The sequence below is a fragment of the Nothobranchius furzeri genome, chromosome 16 (assembly GCF_043380555.1).
Source record: "Nothobranchius furzeri strain GRZ-AD chromosome 16, NfurGRZ-RIMD1, whole genome shotgun sequence".
NCBI lineage: Eukaryota > Metazoa > Chordata > Actinopteri > Cyprinodontiformes > Nothobranchiidae > Nothobranchius > Nothobranchius furzeri.
Window position 1 is genome coordinate 55,713,257 of NC_091756.1, and position 25,483 is coordinate 55,738,739.

The window sequence follows — 25,483 nt, forward strand, 5'->3', positions numbered from 1 at the left end:
ATTCCAGATCTATGCTCTCCAGAACTGACCACGTCTGTTCTAGAGAACAGTCGTCTCTTGTAAGTGTTTTAAAACTTATATTAAGTATAGAGTTATACAGTCAGTAAACCATTATAGGATATGCTGAACAATCTCAGTTTAATCTGTTGTAGATTACCATGGTAACTGTTATGCATCATAAGTAAACTTAGTTGGTCGATGCTACAATGTAGGTTGGATATAAAAATAGTTGGTATGCAGTTTGAGATTTACCTAAAAAGTTTTTTATTTGAAGACAAATGTTTAAAAAATGAAATGGGTAATAAGTAGGCAGAAATGAGCACACAATTCAGAGTGATGATAAAATGTACAGAATCTAACCCAAATGATTTAAAACGGGGTTTAGGAGCAGGAAGGAGAATTTGTTCATTTAACCCTCACTGATGCATGAGGCGGATTTTCATCATGCTGGAAGACAGCCTGTGGTCACCAAAACAACTCGCGTACCAAAAGGGTCAAAGTCTTAAACAGCATTAAACTAACAAAGACATTGAACATGAACTGTTCTTTGCAGAAATTCTGGTGAAAAATCATCTGTGACAAAAAAAAAAAAAACAACATAAAATAAATTGTCATTTAGAGTTTGGAGAACAAAACAGCAGAAGGCAGCTTTTACTGTTTGTTAGGGAAAAGTGGTTTTCGTTGACATTACTACTTAAAAATCATAACTGCCTTTTTAAGTAAAACACCGGTTGCTTCATTAAATGCAAGTGTTATCCTGTGCCAGTCCTCCCGTCTCAACAGGGAGGATAATGGCCTTCCTCAGATCGTGCTGTTCTGTGTTATCGGATATAATCCCATGAGAAATAGAATGTTGACTGAAAGCACCTGGGTTTGTGTGTGCGTTGTGTTTGCTTGGTATCCTAGGAGACGAGCCTGTAACTCGAGAAGGCCCCGCCGTCTTCGTCCTGTCTTTTCAATAAAACTTACTGTGGGACAAGGAGGGGCAGAGAAGTCTTGCGGAGACCCGGAGGGTAGAGCCCTGCACGGGCCTAAAATCTGAGCCCGTGCCCGGCCCAAGGGGGTGGAGCCCCAGCCCGACCTGCCCGAAAAGGTTTTCAGGATTCTCTGACCCGAGCCCGACTTTTTTTTAAACAACTAAATGAAAACAAAATGTGTCAATCCTGACCAATGTGTTAAAAGACGTGCAGGATCCCATCAATTTGTTTTCCCCTCGTTTACCGTCACGGAGATAACGGCGCACTGGCTCTGGTGGTAATCAAGTTACATTTAATCTCTTTCCAACAATTTTCACAAGAAAACAGAACAGTCAAATGCAGGGCTTGTGTTGACCGGATAGTTCCCGTATTTGACCGTTTATTTTGACATAGAAAGAATTACCCCGACGCATGCAGACGAACTGACATTTTATTCGTTACGCACATCGCAGATGTAGCTAAATTACCCAAGAAAAGATTCCCATCTGAACATCTGAGCTGCTCAGCGCAGTTCTCTGTCAGCGCATATGTGCACAGCGAGCTGAAGATGTGGAGAGGGGCTTGGAGCGCGTTGCAGAACCAGAGCGCATGCGGGAAGATTCCTCCCACTGAAGCGAGTGTTTTCCAAACCCTGTCGCTCAGAGGGACTTGTCACTTAGAAAATGTTCCCTGATTTTGAAACTTTGGCTGAATAGCGCTTGTTCCTGTCTCCAATGTATCGACACATCCAGGAGCCGTCTGAGGAAAATCCCAGAATCTCTTCAGCTCAGACAGCGCATATGATTACGCACAAGCGTGACCTGTCAACCCGGTCTCACAGTAAGACTGGGTTGGGCCTGTTCAGGTTTGCGCAGACAATCTTTACGTAGAATTGACTTACAGATATAAAATTAATGCAGTAACATATAAAGCATTTTATTTAAATATCCATTCATTATTTTACAAGCACAGAGAGCCGCATCAGATGGATGGAAGAGCCGCGGGTTGTGACATGTTTTCTCCAGGACCAGAGAGGACGCAAACTCAATACATCTCTTTTATTGTGATGTAATAATTTCTCCGAGTTTTGCGGTTGCGGGCGGGAGTGTAACACACACGTTGCGGGCGGTAATGGTCAGAAATTCAGCGGGAGCGGGATGAAGAAAACAGTCCCGCGCAGGGCTCTACTGCTGCGTTTGTGTTTCAATTTTTTTTATGAATTCGATTTAAAATAAAGGCGCCCGGCCCGTGTCCGAGGTAATTACACAGTCGTTGGCCCGAGGGCCGTCGGGCCGGGCCGACCCGAGGGCCAAGGGCTTCAGTGCAGGGCTCTACCGGAGGGGTTTGCCATGTCTTCCCTCCGTTGCTCTGGCCACACGGCGTAAAACGACCTCCCTCCTCTTTGTGTGTGTTCATTTCAGGTTTAAGGGTTAAGGAATTTAAGAATAACCCAACACTGTTAAACACTTAAAAAGCTAAAGATGAAAGGTAGATGCACTCCCTCAGTTTGTTGCTGTTTCTGCTTCTGAAATGAAAGTACTGTGTTCTGATGGTAAATCTCTCTGATTTGAAACTGCAGAATTGAGGATTCAGCTCAAATCAACAACATCTGTGTGCTCTGTTTATCATAACCAGCAGCAGGCATGTCTGACGAAGCCAGAGAGAGCTGCACATTAAGCAGGAATCAATGCTAAAAGGAGGCAATAAGGAGTTACTTTAACAGGATTTTAGGATCTTGTTTCTGTGATGAATATACTTGTGATAGTTACAAACTGGTTCTGCTGACCATGTTGCTCTCAGGTCCTCAACAGTTAAGTAATAATTATTACAATCAAAGTCAGTTGCTGGAAGTTAAAAAAAAATTGTCTGTTACAGCTTTTCACCTCCACAATGAGCTAGAAGTCCTAGGGAGAACACGTTTTAGTTCTTGGACTCATGGTGAACAAGTTCTTGGTACAAAAGGATTCCGTCTGTCATTCATGGAGAGTCCAGAAGCAGCAGAGTCCAAACGGGCCAGGTCTAATCCTCTAGATGGGCTCGGTTTTTGGCACAGTGTCAAAGTAAGTCCACGAACAGTTTGTGTTTCAAAGCAAGTTGTTGCCTCTGTCTGGTCTTCAAAAGGAATAGTCTGTACTTGATGCATTTCAGCAATGCCACCAACAATTCTCCAGAGGAAACGTCTAACGGTGACCTTTTTTTTTTCAGCAGTGGATCTCATAAGCGATCTGAGACTCGAGGAACATTCCTGCGTGGTTTAGAAGCATTTCTTCAGCCTCTGACGTGATCACAGGCTCTGCTTCCCCTCCTTCCCCCTCCACTCTCACTGTCGTTACGCTGCTGTCCTGCTGCTGCATTTTGACGAGGATCAGAGTTGGATTTGTAGCTAGAGCTGGTCCAACAGAAAGGGTCTGGCTGGAGGTGTCCGACGGTGCGTGGCAGCCCGAGTTCGTGGTTGACCCAGCTGTTGGTGGAGCAGAAGGAAGCACAGGCTTGGTTCTGTTGAGCACGTACATTTCATGGCCTTGCTCGTCGCGGTATTCTTCCAGCTGGGCAAAGGTGGTGGGCCCATCAGAGTAGTCATTCACGTACAGGATGCTTTCTTCCTGCTGGTTAAAATTCACCATCACTTTTGGGATACAGAAACAATAGAAAATTTGAGAGTTTCACACTTCGAATGCTCTGTTGTACAAATTCTCCAGTATAGCATCTGAATAAAAACTTTACTCCTGTTTTGCTGCCATTTATCATTTGCTAATACTTTTTTTCTGATTAAAGAGCTCTAATCATTAACTGGCACCCGCCCTCTATCTTCCTGTTTTCTCTGTAACCCTTATGTAATTTCTAGAAAACTGGTTGATTTGCAGTCATGAAGCAGTAGACATTTTCAAACCATGTTGTCATTTCATGTGTTCCCCCCCCCCCCCCAGTAGTTTGAGCTTAACAGAATCTAGTAACTTTTGCATGGATCTGGGAGTAACAGAATGTGTTTGGGTGCTTAAAACAACAAACGCACTTTAACCCCAGAAGCATGGACGTAATTTGGGGGGGGGGACAGGGGGGACATGTCCCCCCCACTTTCTCCAAAGTCAAGTTTTCACCCCTGCACTTTTTACCAATACTTTATATTAAATTGGCACTGGTTGAGCTCTAGGACCAAGCAGAAAACAACCATTTGTGTTGAAGCCTGTTTCCCATTAGAACATACTGTAAAGACCCCCCACACACACACACGTGTCCCCCCCACTTCTAAAATGAAAATTACGTCCATGCCCAGAAGAAAGGTTTTGGTTTAACTATGTGGAGGTTCTATGTTGCCTCTGTGTCTCGGGGTTATTCAGTTACAGGCACATTAAATCCTATTGGTCATCTGCTCACGTACACACCCGTTAGTGTCATGGGTCAGAGGAAATCTGGCTCAATAGGATAAAGACTTTTCACTCTAAAAGTATTAATGGGTGAATGACTGTTGTGTTGTAAAGTGCCTTGGGGGGGGGTTGAGGACTGTAAAAGGCACTAAATAAATTCGGGCCATTGAAATCTAGGTGCATGTCTTATTGTATTAGTGCATTTGTTTAGCCAATCCATTAATGCACTGGCCTAGCATCTTTCAGAATAGAATGGACTTTATTGATCCCACAGTGGGGAAATTCACTTGTTACAGCAGCACCAACACTCAAGAGAATAAATGGTGAACACATGAATAGAAGCTTTTCTGAGAGAAATCAAGAAATGTTTTTAAGAGAGGTTATGCTAGAAAATAAAGGTGATTGGAGATTTTTGTGCATCCGGATGAATATTAGATATTTCCTCATACTGTGCATGTGTGTTTGTGTGTGAGACAGAGAAGCAGACATCCATTCTTGTTCTTGGCTGCAGTTCAGTAACTTAATATTAACCACAGAAGCACCAACAACTAACACCGACTCTTTCCACGCCTGCCTGATCAAAAACTTTAGTGGCACCCCTAACAAAATTGTTAACATACCAGTTAAGGTGTTATAAATTAATGTTTTTTTTTAAACTAATTGGCTGCCTAAAAGATGAAACAATTTAATAAAATAAAGACAAACTCTTATGATACAGAGTTTCTAGTTCCTGCTCTGGTTCATGTTTTATAAAGTGGCAGCAACACTAAATGAGATCAGCTCTTTGCTGCCCCCAAACATGATCTGTCTTTAGAAGCTGCTATCACTGGTTGCATGTTTTTGTGGTTTGTTTGATTAATGTGCCATTGTGCTGCTGACTAATATACACCTTTTCAGCACCATCGTCTTCCTTGTCTCGCTGGTGATGTCGGCTGTAAATCATGGCAAGCAGCAGGAGAGCGGTCAATGCCAGCAGGGAAATGCCCACAGAAATGGCGGTCTGAGTAGCGGCTCCCAGAGAATTGAAGGCCATGCTGCCCAGAGCGTACAGGGGCTCCTGGCTCACATCGGAGCCCAGAGCAGGGCCGTGGCTTTTCAGTCGAGGCCAAGCAGGAGAGTACGGTGAGGACACCTGAGACCACAAGGCCCAAATCGAGGAGGAAGAAAGTGAGGATGAGTTGATGGCGAGCTGAAATGTTACCCTGGCAATGCCTCCTGCATTCCAAGCCTCACATTCATAAAAGCCTGCATGTGCCACTGTCACGTTACTGAGAAACAGCATGCCACTGCCGGTGTCAGGGTCAAAGTGCTCGCCAGTCTTCTGCAGGCTGACTCTGCCTTCTTCTGAGGGTTCCTTTGAGCCTTCCACATCACTTCCTCCAGTACCCAAATCTTGAACCAGACCTCTGGGAGAGTCCACTACTTTACCTTGGGATGCTTTCCTCCAGGTGACCTGCAAAGATGTTTAGAGGTTTAGTTTGTGTTCTAGTTGAGAATAAAATACTTTTTTTTTATCATAAAAGGCCCACAGGTTAAAACCAGGGTTTCTGCAGGTTTAAAGGAGACAAATTTAAGACTTTTTAAAACCTTTTTTAAGGCCACTTTGACCAAATTTAAGCTATTTTTTAAAATTAAATCTAAGCTATGATTTCCAGCTATTGCCTGGAACCGGTGCTAACCACATCACGAACGTGGGATTAACCATCCAGTTACCATTAAACTTGCACATCCCCATGGCGCAAGCCCCCCACTAGCTTAACCAGCTAATGTGCTCATCTAAAAATAGCCCCCTTTCACAACCAACTGAATGTGTACGGTTCCGCTTTTGCCAACATCGTACACAAAAAATGCTGAAGACCAACTAGAAATTCAGGAAAATTTTATAGAAATAAAACAATCTTGTTTATTGGGTCTTTGGTAATTCAAGACCTTTGAAAGCTGTATTTAAGGATTATTAGTCATTTTTAAGGATTTTTAAGACCTTAAATTTGGAAAAGCTAATTTAAGACTTTTTGAAGACCTGCGGATACCCTGTAAAACATTAAAGCTGGTGAGATTTCTGCCTTAAATCCTACTATGGCAAGGAGGAGAAACGAGGGCCCGAGCAGGATTTGAGCCGCAGACTCCCAGGGGAGAGTCACGCGTGCTAACCAGTCAACCAAATTGATATCACTGTGGCCAAGTAGCCAGGGCACATAATCAATCGAGATACAGTGACAGGACGCTCACCCTGTAAAACTACAAAATATACTATTAGGAGGTCACTATACTGATTGCCCTTCAACCTGGACTTTGGGTTGAGGCGCTGGACTTACTGAAACACTAAAGTAAAAATGTAAGTAAACATTGTTTTTAAATGTCTTCACCTGTGGCCGGGGATAACCAGAGGCATGGCAGGACACCCTGAGACTCTCCCCCAGGCGCACCGCTAGCCTCCTGGGCTCCAGCTGCACCAGTGGAGGGATGCACACCAGGCTGTTGAGTGGAACCTCTGCCAGGCTGAGATGGGACAGACGTGGGGGCTCGGTGCAGACCAGCCGCCGCTCCGCTGAGCTGAGCAGCCTCTGACCCTCCTCATCAATCCAGCTCCTCAGCCAGAGGAGAGCACAGTCACAACGCCACGGGTTGTCTGCAGGACATCGGGAGAGAGGATGGATACTGAACCACATGCAGTGTACAGAGGGTTTGGTAAGTGCGTGGTTTGAGAGATTTACAACACATATATGTAATTGCTTTTCAACGTTTTTCACCCATCTGAAGCTTTTTCCACATGCACAAAAGACCCATGACTCAAATATTGTTCTGAAATTTGTCTACACATGTGTTGGTGAGCGCTTTTCCTTTACCAAGATAATACATCCCACCCCACAGGTGTGGCATATCAAGGGGTTGAATAGACAACATGAATAATGTACAGGTGTGCCTTAGACTGCCCACAATAAAAGGCCACCCTGACATGTGCAGTTCACATTCGATGGCGTTTGGCACACTGGAGAGACGCTCTGTTAACAGATGAGTCCCGGTTTTCACTGTTTAGGGCAGATGGCAGACTGCATGTGTGGTGTCGTGTCGGTGAGTGGTTTGCATGTTAACATGGAACAAGTGGCCAACGATGGCGGTGGGGTACTGGTACGGGCAGGTGTATGTTACGGACAATGAACACAGGTGCATTTTATTGATGACATTTAGAATGCACAGAGGTACCGTGACGAGATCCTGAGGCCCATTGTTGTGCCATTCATCCACGACCATCACCTCATGTTGCAGAATGATAACTCACGGCCCTGTATTGCAAGGATCTGTACACAATTATTGGAAGCTGAAAACATCGCAGTTCTTGCATGGCCAGCATACTCATCAGACATGTCACCCATCGAGCATGTCTGGGATGCTCTGGATCGGCGTATACGACGAGTACGACAGCGTGTTCCAGTTCCTGCCAATATTCAGCAACTTTGCACAGCTATTGTAGAGGAGTGGACCAACATTCCACAGACCACAATCAACAACCTGATCAACTCTATACGACAAAGATGTGTTGCCCCGTGTGAGGCAAATGGTGGCCACACCAGATACTCACTGGTTTTCAGGGATATTAAATTCCAGTCCTGGAGGGCTGGTATCCAGCACCTTTTAGTGGTTTCTCTGCTCCAACACACTTAATTCACTGGTTGAATTACATGTGCAGCAGCTCATCAGGCTCTGTAGAAGCATCAATCACCTGCTAATTGAAATCTGGTGTGTTGAAGCAGGGCTAAAACTAAAATGTGCTGGACACCAGCCCTCCATGCCCGAAATTGAATACCCCCGATTCTAGACTCACAGTGTCGCACTGTAATCAGCTAACGAATCCAGAACACCTGCAAATGGTTCCTGAGCCATTAACAGTATCAGGTGACGCTCTGCGTATGAAACATACAGTTCAGGTCTACTATTCAAAAAAATAAAGAGTGTTTGAACATGTGCTTGATGCTAAATGTTTCCCCACAACCATGAGTTTTTTTCTTAAACTCTTAAGTCAGCAGTTGGGCAGACAGCTGTTTGGAAAACAACAGAATGAATTTACTATTGGGATCACAATAAGTAGTCCATCTCACCTGTGATGCGCAGCACCTGCAGGCTAACCACAGGCCGAAGTGAGGCAGGGCCGATGGTGTGAAGATTATTCCTGCTCAGGTCCAGCAGAGCCAGAGAGGCCAGACCAGCCAGAGCCTGATCAGCTATCATCTCTATACTGTTGTGCTGCAAGTGGAGCTCCTGTAGACGCTGGAGATATCAGCACACATAACCCTCAGCAGTCATCGTGTCATAATCTCAACTGAAACATGATCATTGAAAAATAACTCCAAAGAAATCCAACATGCTGCCAACAACTGTGACTTTGTGTAATTGTTCTAACTTTGCAGTGGCCACAAATCGCTTATCAGTTATCCACCTCATGGTCTGGTTCTATGGAAGAAATACAGTCTCGCTAGATTAGATTTTTAATTTGTGATATTAAATATAAATTCTGTGAAATTATGTATTTGATTTTATAAATTTTTTCTTAAAAAAAGTAATCCATAAAAGTTTAACTGCAAATATTCAACAACAAATGAGGTTACCTCCTGGCGGGGTATTAGCCAGAAATGATCATGATCACATAACACCAGTGAGGCATCGACTAAATCAGCTGATGATAACTTTGGCTTGGGTCACCACGAGGTCACCTCCTTTGTTGATAGTGAAATTTTTATGTTGAAATTCTGCAGTAAAATTTTTATGGATGAAAATTTTGTGGGTGTGTTTTCAGTGTAAAAAATCCAAATACATAATTTCATAGAATAAAAATTCAATGTCTTAAAAGATATTCTTGTGAGACTATTTCTTCCATACGGTTCATTCCCAAATGAAATAATGTACAATAACCAATGAAGGCTGCAGTGTGACTTACTTGTAAACCACGGAAGGTGTAGTCCATCAGGCGAGTGATGTAATTCCTAGACAGGTATAAAATGCGGAGTTGTTCCAGCCCCTGAAACATGTCCGGAGTCACCAGGTGGAGGCGGTTCCCGTTCAATGCTAGTTCCAACAGCTGACCTTGATCCAGGAAAGAACCAGGATCCACACTCAGGATGGTGTTGTTCTGGAGGCGGGACATGGAAACAAACAGCTTCATCCAGCATCACCAGATTCTGAGTCTGTTCGTAATTTGTAAAACGTTCTATGAAATCGCTGGTGAAAGTGCCTTCTTGCTAGCCTGGCAAGCCAGACTAAATAAATGTATTATTTAGTCTGGCCACGCTCCATTGACGGCTCTCGGTTGTGGGGCGGGTTCTACCGTTGTCTTTCAAATGATCTCCGCATTCCACTGGACAATGAATGTGACATTCTCTTGTTTCACTCTGTTGCATCATCCCGCCCACCAGGCATATAGAGTGCCCTGATTGGCCCACAAAGCGGATAAAGCTCTGTGATTTGTTCACTAAGCAGATGGAGCACTATGATTGGCCCACCATTATGGACCAATCACAGCTCTTTATGAGTTTGAAACCCCTCTAGAGAGCTGTGATTGGCCAGCCAGAGTCCTGGTAGGAGCTGCTGAGGTTCCAATGGAGCATGCCTAGACCAAACTTTGCAAAGCAAGAATTTGGTCTAGTTCACTAGGCTACCTTCTTCCTACAGACTGCTAGAAATATCTCACAATGATCCCATGTTGTGTTTCATAAACCTGAGTACACCAGGTGTATCTGTGCACATTTGTTACCTGTAGATACAAATAGTGCAGGAGCTTCAGTCGGGTGAGGTCCAGCTGACGAACCTGACCAATCACATTGTCCTGGAGGAAGATTGTCTGGATGAGCAGAGATAGAAAGATGAAGATTTAGTACATAAACGAAAATAATATGGTGTGTGTGTGTGTGTGTGTGTGTGTGTGTGTGTGTGTGTGTGTGTGTGTGTGTGTGTGTGTGTGTGTGTGTGTGTGTGTGTGTGTTTTGAAAGCAGTGAACCTGCCTGAGTGGAAGGGGGAATGTGTTTGGGGATATCCTTCAGGTCAGTAGAGCCACATTCCACAGTGAGACTGTAGCAGCGACAGGCAGCTGGACAGGACGGAGATGCTTGGACAAGGATGTGAGGGGACAGGAGCAGCAAAGAGCAGAGAAGAACCAACAGCACAGCCATTGCACCGAGAGGCAGGACTGAGGAGGAGGAGGAGACGGCAAAAAGAACAGACATTAGCAGTCGACATCTTTAAAGAGTCAATCAACCTGCCTTAATGACTACTGGTCTGTGGCCTCTGACTAGGTGTGGGAATCGAAAACCAGTTCTTGTTGAGAACCATTTCCCACTGTTTCATTCCTAGGAATCATTTGCCATTTTTGCAAACAATTCCCTTATCTAATCCAGTTGACGCGTATGACATCACCATGCATGTTGCATAGCTTACACATTTACTCAGCAGGAAACGTGACGCCTTAACGACCCAAACGCTCAGAAGTTTGGTTATACTTTATGAGAAATGGTAACAACAGTGAAACTAGTAATACTTGCAAAGATGATATTTCATCAAAGAGAGGAAACACTACAATTATGCAAAAGCATTTGCACACAAAACACATGATAACTTAAAGAGCAAGTCACCCCCAAATCAACTTTTTTTCTGATAAACTATATAAATGTGTGTCTCATCATACTGCAGACACATGCAGTCAATAGTTTTGCACTTTAGTGCATTTTAGTTCAAATTTAAATTTTCTGCCAAAAACTGTCAGTGTTGTGCTGTTGTCAGGTAAAAACTCTGCACTGCAGTTGAATTTAAATCTGCCATCGCTATTGGCTAAGAGGTACCCTAAAACGTTAGCTGGCATCATATGATGTCACAACATCATTGCATTTTTCAAACAGGAAATGGGAGTGGAGTAATACTCTGATAGTAATACTCTGATGGGGGGTGACTTGCTCTTTAAAGGGTACGTTGTTTTTCACCTGCTCCGGACTAGTAAATTTCAACACAGCAGCAGGGAACATTCCATTCAAAGATACTTTACTAATCCCAGAGGGAAATTAGAGTTTCCGTACACACAATTCTGAGATCAGACAGACATACATACATAGGCATAGACACATGACAAGAATTGGTGACTGTGGTCATTCGCAACCCGAGTCGCGCTACCTTAATAGAGATCAGGGGGGTTATATGAGGACTGAGTCAGGTGGAGGAAAAAAAGGCACTTCAGAGTTACCCTCCACAGGGAGGGCAGCTTTGCTATGCAAAAAACACCTCAGACAGAAATGCAACAGACTTCAGACATCACACAACGTAAGTGTCCACTAGGTGGGGAGGTAGGGTTTGGGACTCTCCTCACATCAGTGCATGCAGCCACGACAGCAGCGCTTGTCACCTCCTTTTGGACAGGAGAGGGAGGCAATTGGGTTAGAAAGCACAGTGACTCCTGGAAACGGTTCCACGGCCTTCACCGGTCACAGTCCCGCCCAGGCTGGGATAGGGAGACAGAGTTGCCATGGCAACGGCAGCATTCCACATTTCATCTGAGGGGGAGTTATCGCTTCAGCCTCACAGGCTCAAGGGCACCAGATTCAGATAAGAACTTGATTTGAGGCCAGACAGATCATTTCCTCTCTGTCTTAAAGTTCTGTTGGTCTCCAACCCCTCTAAATCCAATAATGGCATAAATTAATCTATTCCCAACCATGCTGTCACGTCAACTCGCTCCTTGATCGAATCAACCAGACTCTGAATCTCAGCCAAAGTTCCAAGCTTACGACTCATCTCGAAAATTACATGAGTTTGTGCGTTCACAGCGTGGTGTAATCCATCCCTGAGCTCATGGATTGAGCCAATATTCCTCGAAAGCTCATTAATTTTCCGGTAAGCCAGGTAACCACTCAGGCCAAACAGCAGGAATCCCGACACCAACACCATAAAGGAGGCTGGACTGGAGGAGTGACTACCTGGATGGACCACGCCTAGTCGCAGCTCCGTTTGTCGGCGTCTCTTGGTCTTTTACGAAAACACTGTTTTAACCGGCTTTATTGCCTTTTAACCCTGGTTTTTAACCGATTTAAAAACCAACCGTTTTTAACCGATTTTACGGCTCCTTTCTTCTCATCATGACGGCTCCTACCTGAGATTTTGGGTGTGGTGGCTGCCTGAGGCTCACCCAGAAGATCTCGGAGCTGGAGCAGAGGATCTCTACGCTTCACCAGATCCAAGATCATGAGCGCGACATGGACTTCATCTTCGGCCGGACCTTCGCCGCTGCTGGAAGTGCGGAGCTGGCCGACACCATCCCCTGCCAGCCCGACGAGGTTGTGGAGGCGCATGGATCCTCCGGGTCTCCTCGCGGGGTCGTGGCACCTGAGGTTACACCTGCTGCAGTGGAAGATCGTTGGCTACATCTTGGGGGCCGCCAAGCTGAAAGCCCCCCGCAGCTCCACGCCGCTTCTGCGGGATGCCTGGACCACGGTCGGCCCTGGCCACGGCTGCGGTGGGAGAGCGCGGGGCAGCTGTTGCTGCTCCCCTCCATCTGCGCTTCCTCTCAACAACTGGTTCGGCGCCTTGGACCAGGACTTCCCTCCACTGCCAACACCTGGCCCCCATAGCATCACAGGATCTGCTTCCAACCCAGGGAATCCCTCCCAGCCGCCGGAGCACCAGTTGACGTCCAGCAGCCGTCCATGTCGCGCTGTTCCCCAGGCTGCCCTGCGCCGAGGGGCAGTACATCATACCCCGAACCCACGGAGCAAGCCCTCGGCGCAAACGACCCACCATGGCAGCCCTGGGGAGCCGGTCTTGGACAGCAAGGGATCCCCTGCACAGCTCCAGTCGGAACAGGCAGCCACCCCTCTGATTATTGGTGATTCCATCATCAGGAATGTGCTACTATATATATATATATAAAAGATTCACGGATTATTTATTTGTCCATGAAGTGTGTCTCCCTGGTCCAAGTTACAGCCCAGGATAGTCAAAATAACATAATGATAAAATATTAATAAGATAATAGTAAAGATATACTAAAAAAATAATAAACTGTAAAAGAAATGTTGAGGACTAGATATTTTTGTCCAGATGGATAAAGAATTGAGACTGAAAACGTATCTCATTAAAATAATCTGTGCAATAATACTCTTTTATATTTAAACCAAACTTATAAATGAAAACAAGTCTTTCCATTTGATATCACTAAAAGCGTCACCATGGAGATGGATGATGCTGTGAGGCAGGGACCTGCTTCAGAGGCCTGTCTCTGAGGTATTGTACAGCATCATCCACACACATCTGAATGAGATCACATGTTCCATCAACGCATCATCGACAGTCTGTGATACATGTCTAACACGGAACTGCAGCAGTGGTGTGCAGCATCAACCCAACATTAATCTGAATCTGCCAAACCATGGTCTGGTCTGATCTGATCATCACTCGTTACGTCATCTAAACACAGGGGCGGATCTACAATGGTGGCATAGGGTGGCAGTTGCCACCTTAAAAGAAAGCCTTGCTACCCCTGCTGCCACCCCAACTGGCAGCTATAAATTCAAGAAAAATCAAAGTTTTTCAACTCTCAGGCTCATAAAGACCTATTTGCAGTCTGCTTTGACAGAGAAAAGACTATCAAGCTAGGCTGTACTCAGCATTGAATCAAAACGGGCAAAATCTTTGGATCTTGATGGATGTGTATATTGTTTTGCTGAGCAACATGGGAACTGCCGCATTCAGCTGTTGTAGGAAGGACATAATTCTATTATGCGTTTTATTTTCGTGATGGTCCTTTAAGCTTATTAAATTAGGACCCAAAACAAATGAATATGTAAAAACTGGGAAAAGATAAAGGAAAACCTGTTTCTGAGTGAACAATAAAACCAAACTACAATATCTCGTTGCAGTGAAATATTTCTGTACACACAGCGCAGTTAGATTTACCTTGGTTCAGCTCAGACACACACACACACACACACACACACACACACACACACACACACATATATATATATATATATATATGTGTGTGTGTGTGTGTGTGATATGTGTGTACATATGTAATGCCACCCTAGAAAAATGCCCCTCTTCTGCCACCCCATAAATAATTTTGTAGATCCGCCCCTGTCTAAACATGAAAGCATGCCTGAGCTTATTGGTGAGACTAGGACCAGAACCCTGGGTTCTTCTCACCTTCCTCATGCAGATGATGAAGACTCCGGTGCTGACGTCTGCGCCTTCTTACTCCATCCCACTGAAACCATCAAAACTCGATTCTGATGAAGGGATTAAAATGAAGCGACGCGTCTGACTGCCAGGAGCATCCATTCGTTTAACGCAGCGCGCATGCGCAGGACATGGAACGGAGCGGATGCGAGGCTCGGCCGCGTTACCAGCGACTCATCTGATAACTTCTTTAATATGTCGATGCTGTGTTCACAGGAGCAAAGCAGGTCAGGCGTCTTTGTTCAGTCTCATCTCGTCTCCCATCTGATTGCTCCAGCCAACGAGAGGCTGCTGCAGCTGCTGAGGACCAATCAGATCGCTCCTCTCATCCCGCCCCGCAGGTCCACAGTGAATCCATCTTCATCCACAGCAAAGACAACAAACACTCTAAAATAAGACTTGATCGGTTTGTTTTCTAACATGGTTTATAGCTTTGATGACGTTTGAGCTGACTTGAGGAGAGAAGGTGCTTAATAATCACCATGTTGACACACACACATCTAAGATCTAAACCTGTTTTGTTCATGAAGTCATGAGTACCGCCTGATTTAGCATGTTATGAATTATTTTCTTAAGTTTTAATTGCTCTATGGTCGATACAAAACGTGTTTATCAAGATTTTCACACAACATCCCTCTCACATAAAGCGGTCTCAGCAATTTGTTCTTGACCGTTTCAGTGCCTTCCAGAATGAGCTGTTAAAGGGGCGCTGCCACTTTAAGAAAACAAGCTGGAGCTGGGCGCACTCACACCTTCCCTGCTCAGGCTGCTACAAGCTGAGAAGCTCTAATATCAGAGAGGGGCTCAGAGTGGAGCCTCTACTTCTCCAGCAACAGTTCTCTCTTACGTGCTGAGAGGTGGTTTTATTATATTTTTCCAGTTTATGACATCACAAATAACTTTTTGAAATGGCTTGCTGTAGGCACAAAATCCCTAAAACCCAATACCGACAGAAAACAGGTGGATGGATTTTTTTCATGTTTTTGTGAGTATTTATACAAGCAGTAAAGACGCAAATGTCAGCACAAAATATGCAAAATGTGAATTTTGCACAGTATGTCCTCTTTAAGTCACAGCATTGATATGCTCACATAAAAATAGCAATATGAACATAATAAAACCTATTTTCAAAGTGAGGTTGTTGGTGCCTCTTTCAGCACCAGAGAGGTGGACAATGACAACATACCAATATAATCACTGAGGCTAATTGTTGTCAAGGCAGCTTGGGAACATATGTGTTTAATCATAAGAAATTCATACAGAAACAATACTGAAGTGTAATAAAAATAAATAAATAAAGCCAATGTTTTATCATTTAACACAAGCAATAACTATTGCTTTTCAATAGACAAATCCCAAAAAGGAAAGTCAAATAAAATTCTCTAAATTAAATTATGACAAGAGGAAACAACTTGACTAAAAATGACTGTAAATGGCTGGTCGGGTAAAACATAAAAACAACCACACGATTCCATGTCCGTTCTCCCTTTCATGTCTCTGAAAACATTTCACTAAATCCCATCTCACTGGTTTCTTCGTGTTGAGGTGATGTTGGAATTTTACAGCTAAATGGTGATTTCCAAAACGTAGAGGTTTACCTTTGTTATATTTAGATTAGGTCTCGTCAGGAACACGCCCTCCTCCCTAAGCTGATGTCAGAATCATGGCCTACCCAGATCAATCAGACATCAAGAAACATTTGGTCACTCATAATTAATAATGTAATAAAGATATCACATCTTCTAATTCCTGTGGAGACTAGAGGACAGACTCTTTACAGATGTCATTAACCCTCTCAGGCTCAAAATAAGTTTTGATACAAGGACAAACAACTAAGTCCTTCAGGGGTACTTCGGAGTTAAAAAAAAAAAAAAGCTCATGAAATACGTGTGTGGAGTACCCAGGTAGGTAGGTTTTAACATTACAGATCTGCAACGCCTGCCTCCAGAGGGTTACAGAGACGTCAGTGAAATTTCTGCTGCCATCTCAATGAATGTGTTAGAGCCAGCTGTTGCATTTTAGATCAGTCTGATGATAGTTAAATGAGTGAAAACCATCGTGAAAACATGTAAATTAGCTTCTCAGCGAATGAAAAATCTTCTTCTCACAACTCAAACATCCTCAGGTGGACCACAAGATCTCTCACATTATCATTTCTCCAAACCCCTTATGAAATCACCTGTAAAGGGAAGATCATGCATTCCCACCAGGACTTCAGCTGAGCTGCAGGTGCTAACAGAAATAAATGAAAATTGTAATTTGGAGGAATGTAGAATATGCAGCTACAGATAGAACAGTTTTGTTTTGCAGTTAGAGAAACAAAACTCTTGCCAATAAATCTTTTTCTTATGCTATCCACTTTAATGTAGGAACCGTAAAAACCAAGTTAAGATCCACTTTAATCTGCTGGTTCCTTCATTTGGACACATTTGACTTAAAGGTGCAATATGTAAGAATATAGTGAGAATTTTACAGTGAGAAAATCCCAAACGAATCTAAAGTTTCGCTCATTTTAGAAGGAAGGTGATAGTGAAACATGTTTCATATCCATCTGGCTGTAGGGATTCCCAGTTTTTCTCCTTTCAAAACAAAGGAAGGAGGGACATAACTACTGTTTACCATCAGTGAGTGTGGGGGTGCCGTGTCTCCTGTGAGCTAACACTGCAGCACCAGAGTGTCATGTTCTGTGTCCTTTTGGTCCCCAGCCCCCTCCAGTTCTCCCTTCAGGTTTCCCTCATGTGTCCCCTAATCTGCTGTGCCCCTTTTGGTCCCCAGATCCCTCGTTTCCCTCAACTTTCCCCCTAATCACTTTATACTTAGTTATCCCATCCCATTTAGTTTAGTCTCTCCATAGATTCCTTCTCTTTTGGTTCCTGTCTCTTTAGTTCCCCAAGCTGGAGATTTAGTGTTTGTTCTGGTGTCTAGTTTCAGGTTTATAGACCCTTTTACTACCTATGTCATCAAAAGTTGCGCGCGCAGCCTGGCAACGAGAGTGAAGTCTTCCTCATTCACACTCGATACTAAAACAGCGTTTTAAACCCTTTGTTTTGAAGTTCTGAGGACATAAAATGTCGGGTTGTTGCGTGTATTACCCAGAATCGCTTCTCTTCAAGCAGTGGACTGAAACTTTACAGAATTCCGAAGGGAGCACATCCATTTCAACAAAATCGGAGGCGTCTGTAGCTGCAGGCCATCAAAAGGGTTGATGAAAACTGGACTGAAAACACGATCCGAAATGCTCGAGCTTGTAGCGCCCATTTTATATCAGGTAAGGTAATTATGTACTAAGATTACATCAGAAAGCTGGTTAACGTGTGTTCTATTAAATAAAGTAAGTTGCGTTTGCTGGTTTGCTTTTAAGCAGTCTATTTATTTACAGGCGAGGTGTCATTGGACTCCTCGAGTCCTGATTTTGTGCCTTCTGTGTTTACGTACACAAAGCGAAGTCCAAACCCCCACACGCTTTATTTCATGCTTCAAATCAACATTTCATTCTAATTCATCTGTATTTTCCCACTGCATATTAGTATAAACTGTATTTCTCTAAAATTAACACGATTGTACACTGAGCACGCTAAAAAAAGAAACCTATGCTATCCTCACCCTGCCATGCAGGTAAAGTTGGCTGTGAAGGCGTAGTTCTCTGGTTTGTTTACTATGACCCAAGCCTCGTACACAGCAGTCTTGTGTCCTTGTCTTTGGCTAGGAAGGACTTCTGCCTTCAAGACGCAAAACTCAGAGTCTATGTCGTGATATTTTACTTTCTGTACGTGGCCACAGACAACATAGTTGTATGCATCTAACGATTTGTATGCCCGTAGCTTCTCACGTGTGTACTTACTGGGCCTCTCCACTAAAAACGTATATATATTGGGCCACTGGATATCTGGCCACGCACCTACATCTTCCACCCATTCCGTAATGCCACAGGGATCCGGGAGTCTATTGCCATTCGTTAAAGTGAGTTTAATAATATAACATTCAAGATTTGCCGTTGATAACCCCGCAGCGTAGCTTGATAAAGCCCGAAACAACGCCATTCTCTGTTGCCAAGCTGCGCGCGCATTCTCGCTGACGTCATATTGTTTACAAACAGTAAAAGGGTCTATTAGTTCTCTTATCTTTAGTTCTCTGTATAGTTATATTATCCAGTCAGTTTCTTCCTTTAATACAATGGGTTCCTTCCCCATTTAGTTAATAAGTCTCTCCTGATCCCTTCAGCTCACACTCCCCACACACCTGCTACCTGTTTCCCTGATTGCTTCCCTGTGTATAAAACCCTGTCTGGTCTCTCAGTGTGTGTCAGTCAGTCCATAGTATGTGTCAGTGTTGTTTTGTCCCTCTCGAGTTTCCCCAGGTTTGTGCTCATGAGTGAGCTTCTGTTTTGTTTTTTGAGATTAGATTGGTTTTGCGCCTTTGGAGTTTTACCTATCCTCCGTTAATAAAAGGAATTTACTTTTCCACTCCTGCCTCGGGGGCAGTTGCTGTGGAGTGGCCGACCGGGGTGGTGGCCCCCATCTTTAAGAAGGTTGACCTGAGGGTGTGTTCCAACTATAGGGGGATCACACTCCTCAGCCTCCCTGGAAAGGTCTACTCCAAGGTACTGGAGAGGAGGGTCCGATTGATAGTTGAATCTCAGATTGAGGAGGAGCAATGTGGTTTTCGTCCTGGCCGTGGAACTGTGGACCTATACTCTTGCAAGGGTGATGGAGGTGGCATGGGAGTTTGCCCAACCAATCCGCATGTGTTTTGTGGATTTGGAGAAGGCTTATGACCGTGTCCCCAGGGGCACCCTGTGGGGGACGCTCCAGGAGTATGGGGTGGGTAGCCTTTTGTTGAGGGCCATTCAGTCCCTTTACCAGAGGAGTGCAAGTTTGGTCCGCATAGCCGGTAGTAAGTCGGACTTGTTCCCGGTGAGGGTTGGACTCCGCCAGGGCTGCCCTTTGTCACCGGTTCTGTTCATTACCTTTATGGACAGAATTTCTAGGTGCAGCCGTGGTGTGGAGTGTGTCGAGTTTGGTGGCAGGAGAATCTCGTCTCTGATTTTTACGGATGATGTGGTCCTCCTAGCTTCATCCAGCTCTGACCTTCAGCTCTTGCTGGGTAGGTTCGCGGCCGAGTGTGAAGCGGCTGGGATGAGGATCAGCACCTCCAAATCTGAGACCATGGTTCTCGACCGGAAAAGGGTGGCTTGCCAACTCCGGGTTGGGAGAGAGGTCCTACCTCAAGAGGAGGAGTTTAAGTATCTCGGGGTCTTGTTCACGAGTGAGGGTAGAAGGGATCGGGAGATTGACAGGCGGATTGGCTCAGCATCTGCAGTGATGCGGACGCTGAGCCGATCTGTTGTGGTGAAGAGGGAGCTGAGCTAGAAAGCCAGGCTCTCGATTTACCGGTCGATCTACGTCCCAATCCTCACCTATGGTCATGAGCTTTGGGTAATGACCGAAAGAACGAGGTCGCGGATACAAGCGGCCGAAATGAGTTTCCTCCGTAGGGTGGCCGGACTCAGCCTTAGAGATAGGAAGAGGAGCTCGGACATTCGGGAGGGACTCGGAGTAGAACCGCTGCTACTCCGGATCAAGTCAGTTGAGGTGGTTTGGGCATCTGGTCAGGATGCCTCCTGGACGCCTCCATGGGGAGGTGTTTCGGACATGTCCTGCTGGCAGGAGGCCCCCAGATCGACCCAGGACACGTTGGAGAGGTTACATCTCCAATCTGGTCCGGGAACGCCTTGGGGTCCTGCCGGAGGAGCTGGTGGACAAGGCCGGGGAGAGGAAGGTCTGGAGCTCCCTAGTTGGGATGCTGATCCCGTGACCCGGATAAGCGGAGGAAGACGACGGCGACGACCACTCCTGCCTCGAGTCGTTTTGGGTATTCTGCATCTTGGGTCCAACCCTTCTGCTCGCACCGTGATACAGAATTGTTTAAAGTGGTTGTAGTAACCACATTTAACCACAGGAAAATGTGGCAAAGGTACTTTAATGCATCTTTAACAGCATATTAGTGAATCTTATCTAATTACAACTTCAATAAATTAACTCAAAACAATTAGCTTAGTTCAGTATTTGGGATTAGCCGTTTTTTTTGTAAAATGACACTAGATCCATAAGTTGAACTATAACTACCCACAAAGTCCAGACCTTAACCACATTGAGAATCTTTGGGATGTGCTGGAGTCAGACTCGACCATCATCAGTGTAAAAGATTAGTGAAAAATGAATGCAACACTGGATGGAAATTAATCTTGTGACATTTCAGAAACAATGCTAGTCAATGTGTGCTGTAATCAAAGCTCAAGGTGGTCCAACGAATTATTAGTGTGCGTGACCTTTATACCGTTCAGGCTGACAAAATTATGTAAACAAAGAATAAGAGGAATGGCAATTACCATAGAAACCAAGACGAGCATGGAGCTCATCTGTTCTCTTTACGATTCACAAATCAACACATTGATTTCATGCTACTAAGAATGTATCCACACAATGTCAGGGAGAAGCTCCATTTCAAGATCTGCATCCTTCTTTCAGTTTCCATGGCGATGTCATTGACACAGAACGCCTTAAACCTGTTAGGAAAGACTGGGTAAACTATCGTGAGATTTTAAATGAATCCTGATGAGTTCATTAAAATCCTCTAACAGCAACAGACGCCAGCTCCAGAACATTTTTTTCCTTATGATTGATCTAAAATTTGACATCTTCAGCCCCCTCCATCCCATGACGATAGCCTCTGCAGCCTTTGACTATAGGTCTCAGTCATACACCGTCTGCATCTGAGACAGTTCCTGTCTGCCAACTGAACAACCACAAAGGTTTGTTGACTTAATGAAGAGGTCGTGGAGGTGGCTAGCAGAGGGCGAAGGGAAATAAGACACTTTTTTTACCCCTAAAGGAATGTCCAAACACAAGAGAACCCAGTGATATCTGTTTTTTATACATATAATTCAGTTTATGAGCCAATCACTTTAATAAACGTTATAAATAAATCCTACTAGTAACTTAAAATCTCCTTCCCAGAAACAGATTCCAGGACCATTAAACTGATTCCTTACATTTTATTATGATAAAATTAACATGTGGTATAATAACTGGTTTAATATAAAAGTCTGTGGAAGAGAAGCTGCCTAGCAGCTGATTATCCGTGACATATCGTGTGACGCTCCTGCTGTTGGTCGTCCCTCTCTGTTACTGCTCGTCTTCGGCACAGCTGGATGTAACACTTCACCTCCCACTCTTCCACCTCCATCACACAGTGGTCCTCGCTCCGACAGCTGAATCAGAGTCAAACTGCAACAGAGGGCTCAAAAACTAGCTGATCTTCTGGATCACTTGGAAATCAAAAATAATGTACCAAACTCCACTGTGGCACTCGAGTGTCCATACTGGGAAAAATCAGGGCTACTATGTCAACCGAGTTGTGAAATGATCATTCTCCAGGTTGTATAAAAAGTTCAACTTAGTTCTGTGGGAACACGATGGGGTAGATCTGACTGTAGTGATCCACAAAGTGAACCTCCAGGCCTTCTGTGATGTAGTCCGGCAGGTCAGAGAAGTCCTTTCTGTTCTCGGCAGGAAGAACAATGCAGGTCACTCCAGCACGCCGAGCCTGATGCAGACAACACTCGGCTTCAGTTATTGCGTTAACATGGTGCATGACTGTGTGTGTGCTTCACTTACAGCAATGGTTTTCTCTTTTATTCCTCCTACTGGCAGGATCTTGCCTGTTAGAGACACCTCACCAGTCATTGCCACATTCTGACGTACCGACTGGTTGGTTGCCAGGGACAACAGGGCCGTGATGATGGTGCAGCCAGCACTAGGTCCATCCTTGGGAGTGGCTCCCTGAGAAATAACAAAAACAATAAAAGACACATGATCATTGTTGCTGATCACTGCTCACCTTTAGCCCTTGCACCACCATATCTACCTCAGGAACATGCAGATGCAGGTGGGAGTTGACCAGAAAGTTATTTCCTGGGTCTTTGGAAAAAAGAAAGGCTCTGGCAAAGGTTGAAGCAATCTTTGCGCTTTCCTTCATAACGTCACCAAGTTGTCCTAAAGGAGGAGCAAACACATCTTCAGCGTGTGTCAACATTCAAAAACACCCACAAATAGGAAAGACAGCTTTACTGTGTGATGCAAATCAAAATAAACAGATCTGTAGTCAGACCTGCCAACCTCGTCAAAATCTTTTGAGTACCACTGCGGCGTTTTTCGCGGACCTCCCCATTCACTGGATGGAAAATTTTACACACACACACACACACACACACACACACACACACACACACACACATCTTTCTCAGTGGCCTAGTGGTAGAGTGTCCGCCCTGAGACTGGGAGATCAGGGGTTCGATTCCTGGTCGGGTCATACCAAAGACTTTGAAAAAATGGGACCCAGTGCCTCCCTGCTTGACACTCAGCATTAAGGGTTGGATTGGGGGGTTAAACCACCAAATAGTTCCCGAGCGCGGCTTGTCTGCATCCCCCAGGGGATGAATCAATGCGGAGAATAAATTTCGCACACACACCTGTGTGTGTGACAACTAATGGGACTTTAACTTTAACACACACACACACTCATAGTTCTTATTTTGACTAGTAAGGTTATAGACATTTTTACAGTTTGACCCGACTCCAAAACATGTATTTTAACATTAAAGAGTAAAACTAAAGTTTCCCTATATAATATCTGTGCTTATACAAGTTACTTGCATTAAATTATTTCAGTACAAATTAATAAAAAAAACATTTATATGTATTTAATGGTAATTATTTATTTTGTAAATTGCAATAGGTGTTTCTGTTCTCAAGAATGTCATTAAATTGGCTTAAAGCACATCTGCACACATCACCAGGGCTAATTTACTAATTACCTGCAGCTCCCTGGTGGCTTATGTCCACTTCATAATTGCAGATTGTGTAAAATGCACGGTGAGGCTGTTTAGAGGGTTGCAAGCATGGCCACTGTTCTTGATTTATGGACAAAAACTTCTGAGACACATGGACCCTCTTCTTTTTGGCAGGTCTGCTAACCAACCCCTCCCTGTCTGCTTCTCCCTCATCATCCATAGCATGAGTTGCAAAATGAGCTGTATGTGTTCAAACTGTATAAATAATCACATTCCTCCTTATATACAGGCCAAATCTATCTGCAATGAATTAAGACAAAAATACACACACACACACACACACACACACACACACACACACACACACACACACACACACACACACACAGCTGCCTCTTTCTCTTTAGTCGCAGATTTTTTACTTTTTTCAATCAGATTTCAACTTGAATATTCAACAGTGAAAGTAACGTTACGCGTTCACATCCACCAAGACGGCCGATCCGGCCCGCTGACACGCACGTGCGCGCACACACATACACACCACTGACACACACACAGTTTACCTTACCAGAACAGCAGCGAGTGGCGAACAGGAGGGAGAGAGGAGCAGCGGGAAGGACGAAGCAGAGAGGAGGAGGAGGGGGGGGGGGGGGGGTGTAACGGGGGTTAGGCCAGATAGTTTTCTCTGCTTTTCTACGATTGGCTTAAACTTCTTCACCATGCCGCTGAGTCGTGTTGTCCGACGTGAGTACCACACGTGCATATTTGCCACAGAACTCAACTTACGTATCCGCAGCTTTTTTGCGTAGTTTAGAATGGTGAGTCAAACCAGCGTAAATAGATGCGTACAGGTTGGCAGGTCTGTGTAGTTATGATCCCTGAAAGGGCTAAAAAGTCCCAAAATTCCTGGGAAGGATGTTTTTCCCCACTCACCAATGACATCTCCATGGACCTACCGCAGTATGAAACCAGGAAGAACCAGTCTGGGGTTTGGACTACCAGATGGGCAGACCAGTCTGTGGAGGTCCATAGTGTCTCCTCTTACACCAGTGTACTCAACAATGGTGTTCCACTAGGCTGAGTCCTGAGCCCCCACCTGTTGACTCTACTCGTACATTACCCTCACGTTGTCTGCTTAATCCTCTTTTGACATTATCGTTTAATGTTCTTTACGATGTCTTTATTTTCACCATGTATGTTTTTCCAGCACTTCATGCTGTTGGTACTTTAGGGTGTCCCATAAATAACTGTGGTATAGGATCACACTGCTGCTATTAACCTCTGACCCTTTAACTGACCTCTGCACACACTGTGCCATCTTTATTAATGGTCATTATTTTATTTGATTTATTAAAGGGTAGATTGAGATACACAATAATTGGTCCAAGTCTCCAAAATGGTGTTGAATGAATCTGAAGTATGAAAGGCACCATAGTCTGTGGTAGGGTTAGTTAAAAAGGACTCCTTAAAAAACTGTATTAGGTCTTCCGGGTGAGCGCATGGAGTAGCAAGTCGCGCAGTTACTACTCTCCCACCAAATCGCGGAAAATCCCTTTCAATTAACTCGATACCTCAATTTTTCACCACCAACACTGTAGATGAAAGGGAGAAGAACTACGACAGGTATAAGGAAACAGGCGAAAATGTCTAAAACCCAGGAAACGACCGCCTCAGAGAACGAAGCAGCGGCCGCTCCAAGCCAAGCTAGCGGCCTCGACCTACGAGGAACGGAAACCGCGGGTGTGCTGAAGGCAATAGAAGATATGAGAACGGATCTAAAGAGCGATAATTCCAGATTGAAACAAGATTTTATCCAGCTGGGACAAGAACTCAGCGGTAAACTAGATAATATCTCTGTGGAGGTGCAAGGCCTTTCTCGGCGAATGGAGGAAGCGGAAACTCGAGTGACTCAGGTGGAGAGCTGGGCCGAGGAGGCAACGGAGGCACTGTGTAAATGCCTTCAGCACCAGGAGAAACTGCAGCTCAAAGTGCTCGACTTAGAATCACGATCCAGAAGAAATAACATTCGAGTCTTTGGAGTACCGGAGGGAGAAGAGGGGGAATCTGCATCGAAGTTTATTGAAAGCCTGTTGCGGAAAAA

The 25,483-nt window shown here is 44.6% G+C and overlaps 2 protein-coding genes across 3 annotated transcripts in view; both read right to left on the reverse strand.

Annotated features, from left to right (window-relative positions):
• Nucleotides 1-240: 240 nt before the first annotated feature.
• LOC107394992 (leucine-rich repeat-containing protein 24) lies at nucleotides 241-21,300 on the reverse strand. 2 transcript variants are annotated; one of them, XM_015974237.3, is made up of 8 exons: nucleotides 14,499-21,300; nucleotides 10,316-10,500; nucleotides 10,068-10,154; nucleotides 9,255-9,446; nucleotides 8,419-8,587; nucleotides 6,688-6,950; nucleotides 5,211-5,774; nucleotides 241-3,562 (listed from the first exon to the last, which is right to left on the reverse strand). In XM_015974237.3, exons 2-8 carry the CDS (start codon nucleotides 10,481-10,483, stop codon nucleotides 3,158-3,160), a joined length of 1,848 nt encoding a protein of 615 aa, XP_015829723.1. In that variant the 5' UTR covers nucleotides 10,484-10,500; nucleotides 14,499-21,300; the 3' UTR covers nucleotides 241-3,157. The 2 variants fall into 2 exon arrangements, with proteins under 2 accessions (XP_015829723.1, XP_054605560.1); XM_054749585.2 differs by having other exon boundaries at nucleotides 3,450-3,582.
• A 143-nt stretch (nucleotides 21,301-21,443) lies between these two features.
• The window catches only part of lonp1 (lon peptidase 1, mitochondrial), a 37,125-nt gene continuing 33,085 nt past the window's right edge, over nucleotides 21,444-25,483 (reverse strand). Inside the window, exons 19-21 of the mRNA XM_054749582.2 lie at nucleotides 22,458-22,585; nucleotides 22,208-22,372; nucleotides 21,444-22,136 (exon numbers count right to left, since the gene is read on the reverse strand). Coding sequence (XP_054605557.1) covers nucleotides 21,987-22,136; nucleotides 22,208-22,372; nucleotides 22,458-22,585 — 443 coding nt within the window. The 3' untranslated portion in view covers nucleotides 21,444-21,986. The remainder of the gene's footprint in view (nucleotides 22,137-22,207; nucleotides 22,373-22,457; nucleotides 22,586-25,483) is intronic.